The 4,055-nt window shown below is 33.4% G+C and overlaps 1 protein-coding gene across 1 annotated transcript; it reads right to left on the reverse strand.

Moving 5' to 3' along the window:
- Window positions 1-260: 260 nt before the first annotated feature.
- Window positions 261-1,981, reverse strand: LOC113296095. The gene is made up of 3 exons (XM_026544433.1): window positions 1,229-1,981; window positions 966-1,105; window positions 261-891 (listed from the first exon to the last, which is right to left on the reverse strand). Exons 1-3 carry the CDS (start codon window positions 1,979-1,981, stop codon window positions 261-263), a joined length of 1,524 nt encoding a protein of 507 aa, XP_026400218.1.
- Window positions 1,982-4,055: the final 2,074 nt, after the last annotated feature.

Genomic DNA, 4,055 nt, shown 5'->3' on the forward strand with positions numbered 1-4,055 from the left:
ATTGACTTGAGAATATTTCTGCTAAGAACATCAGCTGCAATCACATATAGAATGGGAGATAAGGGATCTACTTGTTTAAGGCCTCTTCCTACACCAAAATAACCTACTGGTCCACCATTAAGAATTATGGATATTTTTGTAGTGTTGAGAAGGACTAGAATCCAGTTACGGAACCTTGTAGAAAAACCAGATTTCTCCAATACAGCAAAAATATATTTCCAGTTCAATGTATCATAAGCTTGTGAGATGTCAAGTTTAAATCAAGAATCCCCCCTCCTCTTCTTTGTTTTCATCTTATTGACAAGTTCAGAAGCTAGAAGTACTTGTTCATGGATATTTCTGCCCTTAACAAAAGCACATTGTTGAGGAGATACTAATTTATGCAGCAGAGTACTCATTCTTACTGTGATAATCTTTGTGAGTATTTTGAAGAAGAAATTACTTAAACCAATGGGTCTGAATTGATCAGCCCTTTTAGCACCCTTAATCTTAGGAAGAAGCACAAGAAAATTTGAATTAACTCCAGGAGGAATCACTTGAAATTTCCAACAGTATCTTAAAGCTTCAACCAAATCTTCTTGAATAATGTCCCATGCAAATCTATAAAAAATGCCAGTGAACCCATCTGGACCAGGGGATCCATCTTGATTTAATTCAAAGACTGCATTTTTAATTTCCTCTCCAGAAGGAATGCAATCCAGTAGAGCATTATCATCATCATTAATAACTTGGGGAGTAACATTTAATATAGTGTCAGAAATTTCTACTGGTTGCTCTTTGAATTTGTCTGAGAAATAGCTGATAAGATTAGAAGCAATCTCATTTTGATTAGTTATCAAAGTACCTGAAGCATCCTCCAGCCCAGCAATGGCATTTCTAGTTTGTCTCAACCTGATGGAAGTGTGAAAAAGGAAGTATTGGCTTCTCCAAATTTGATCCAGTTAATCCTTGCTTTCTGACATAACATAGTATGATAATTCTGAGCTGCTATATCTCTTACACCCCTAGCTGTGACATAGTCATTTAGAAGTTTTATATTTTGAGGATCTGCATCAGAAAGTTTATTTGTTTCAGTCACCTTCTTCTCAGCTTCACTTAGAGTAACCTGAACATTTCCAAAAATCTCTCAATTCTACTTTTTTAGAATACTTTTCAAGTGTTTTAATTTGAACATGAAAATGTAAATAGGATTTCCCACAAATAATTATTTCCATGCGTCAATTAAAACTTGTAATAAACCCGGATGAGTAATCCACATTTGTTGAAACTTAAATGGACAATTTAAGGGCTTATGGATTTCTGAATTAGAGCCAATAAGAATACTATGATCTGAAATGCCTCTTGCAGTTACATGATATTTCCACCATGGATATTTCTCTAACCATTGTGAGTTAAATAGACATCTATCCAGATTACATAAAATTCTCTTCCTTCCACATCTACCATTTGACCAAGAAAACTGAAGCCCAGTTTTTGCAGCATGTAAAAGTTCACAATTATCAATCCATTCATTAAACTCTGCAATAGAAGAATTAAGAGGAACTCTGCCACCCTTTTTTTCATCTAAAGTAGAAATAGTATTAAAATCACCCAAAATTATCCAAGGTTTGTTTGAAGTACTGAAAGGAGCTAATTCAGCCCATAAAGCTCTTTTGTTGATACATAAGACATCAACATGAACTCCAGTTACCAAGACACCCCCCACTTCAACTGTAATACTTTGTCTAGAAGAATGAATCACTATAGGGGCAGTTATTGAGTTATTCCAAAAAAGCCATAACTTGGCTTTCCTACCATCAACAGTATTATGTATAATTTTATGGCTCATCCCAGGGAGCTTTATCCTATTCTTAGAATTATAATGAATTTTGGGTTCTGCTATAAAAACTAAAGAAGGATTATGATGTGTAACTAAAGCTCTTAGTTTATCTTTGTCCTTCTGTCTCAGAATGCCTCTGATATTCCATAAGACAAGTCTCATATTAAGAAGAGGAATGAGGAGGTGTGGGACTCCTCTCATTTGGCACAGGTTTCAAAAGATCTCTTCTATTTTTTCTAGTAGTTGGAGCAGCCTTAACAATCTTAGCTGGAGGTTTCTTCTTTTCAATGATTGTGTGTTTAGTAAGAACAGTATGTTCCACATAGGAAGAAGGTTTCAAAATGGTAATAGATTGTGAAATTGAACTAATATTATGAAGAGTAGCATTATTCACCTCTTTGATTTCTCCATCCTCAGAGCTTGAAAAGTCCATAGATTCTTCTACTTCAGCAATAGGGTTAAATTTATTGAAAGATATAATAGCTATAGACTCAGAATGTAACTCACCAGGTTGTATAATATTCTTGATAACACAAAGTATGATTGTATTAAGTATATTATGAATAAAATTATTTGATATATAATTTTTCTTGTGATAGTTTTTGATTTACATAGCCCGTGCTTGAATGTTTTATTATTGCTATGGATGTTTATGGGATGTTTGATTTTGGTTTTATTACCTTGATATTCGATCTCATAATGTTGTGAACCCTTATGGTTTGGGTGACTTTTTGATTTAGCAGGATTAAGTTCTATCCCATGTTAGTAGGCTTTATCAAAGGATCATGAGGGGTTCTGATTGAAACAATATGTGAAAAAGTCACAATATGTTGAATCGGTTTTGGTTTAGCATGTAAGCATATGTGTTTCGGTGGATTTCAACTTTTGCTTGCAATAGTTAAAAACCAGTTTTCAACCCTTCTCTGGTAAATGTTGGTTGTTGTTATTCTTTTGTTTTGCATAAGGATGACAACATAATGATATTTCGATATCAATTCTCCCTGGAAGAAGATGCAAACATATTGGAGAAGTGGATGAGAAATTTGAGGTAACAATCTTGTTAGTTAATTGTTTTCCTATTTAAGAAAAGCTTGATTTTTATTTCATATATTTATTGCTCTTGCTTAACAAAATTTCGGTACAATTGATGTTTTATTCCATGATGTGTGTATGGATGTGTGTGTTCAATTGGTTCCAGTTAAGAAAAACTGTTGTTATCTTGCTTTATTGTGTGGTATCAATTGTTTAGGCTTACAAAATTTAGGTGCAATTGCGGTGCTATGATGTCTATGTTGTTTCAATTGCTTCCGGTTGAGGTGAATAATTATGCAAGTTGATTTATTTGGTTTGTATGAATTGTTTATGGCTTAAAGAAAGAAAAAGTTTACGGGATGGATTGTTTAGTCCAATTCGATTCCGGATAAGAGAAACTAACTTTATCTTAGTTAGACTTATCAAAGTGGAGGTTTCGTTTATTCAAGTATAATCGAATGCCTTAACAAGAAATAATAGTTAACTAACCTAGTACTTGTCTTGTTTAAAAGTGAAAGGTCTAAGTTATATGGATAATTAGAGCCTGATGAGAAAAATAGAGTTATCTTTATTTTGGTCTTATCGAACGAAGCAGTTGTATTTGTACAATCGGTGTAGCAAAGGAACTAAGGTGCCTACTTGATTTTTGGTTTGCTAAACTATTAGGGAAAATTGCTTCGGAAATTGTTTCCTTGATAACATATCAAAACAAATTACTTTGTAGTTTTGGTTTTGATATTGGTTATCAGAAATGGTGTGTGGAACCCTCGTGCTTAAATCTATAGGTTGCAAGTATATTTTGAGATTTGTAAGATTCTTTTCGGTTTATCCTTTATTTTTTCGCTTCTTTGTCATTTTGTGACAAAAAGGGGGAGAAATATATGGAGTAAACAAGTGATACTGGCATTGATTTTATATTGATTGGTATCACTAAAGGAAAAGGACATTGATGCTTAAGCGTTTATCTAACAAAAGAGTGAAAGCATAGACTAAGGGGGAGTAACATATCATTACCAAGGGATAACAAAGACGTGCGGATTGACAATATCTACCTATCTTACCTTTAGGGGGAGTATTAGCTTTGTTATTAAAATGTCAACAACGGCATTTAAGGATTGAATGTATACAGGTTATTGTGCTGTTGAAATCGGGAATCAAGCGTATGTGTAATGAATTCTTGTAATTTGTTTATCCATATGATTAT

The sequence above is a fragment of the Papaver somniferum genome, chromosome 7 (genome assembly GCF_003573695.1).
Source record: "Papaver somniferum cultivar HN1 chromosome 7, ASM357369v1, whole genome shotgun sequence".
NCBI lineage: Eukaryota > Viridiplantae > Streptophyta > Magnoliopsida > Ranunculales > Papaveraceae > Papaver > Papaver somniferum.

What these genes read in the sequence shown, in the direction of transcription:
- LOC113296095 (XM_026544433.1), bottom strand. Translation starts at nt 1,981, where the DNA reads ATGAGACTTGTCTTATGGAATATCAGAGGCATTCTGAGACAGAAGGAC. An exon ending in CTCATCCGGGTTTATTACAA is followed by an intron (nt 1,106 to 1,228) that starts GTTTTAATTGAC and finishes GGAAATGTTCAG; the next exon opens with GTTACTCTAAGTGAAGCTGA. An exon ending in GCTCAGAATTATCATACTAT is followed by an intron (nt 892 to 965) that starts GTTATGTCAGAA and finishes CACTTCCATCAG; the next exon opens with GTTGAGACAAACTAGAAATG.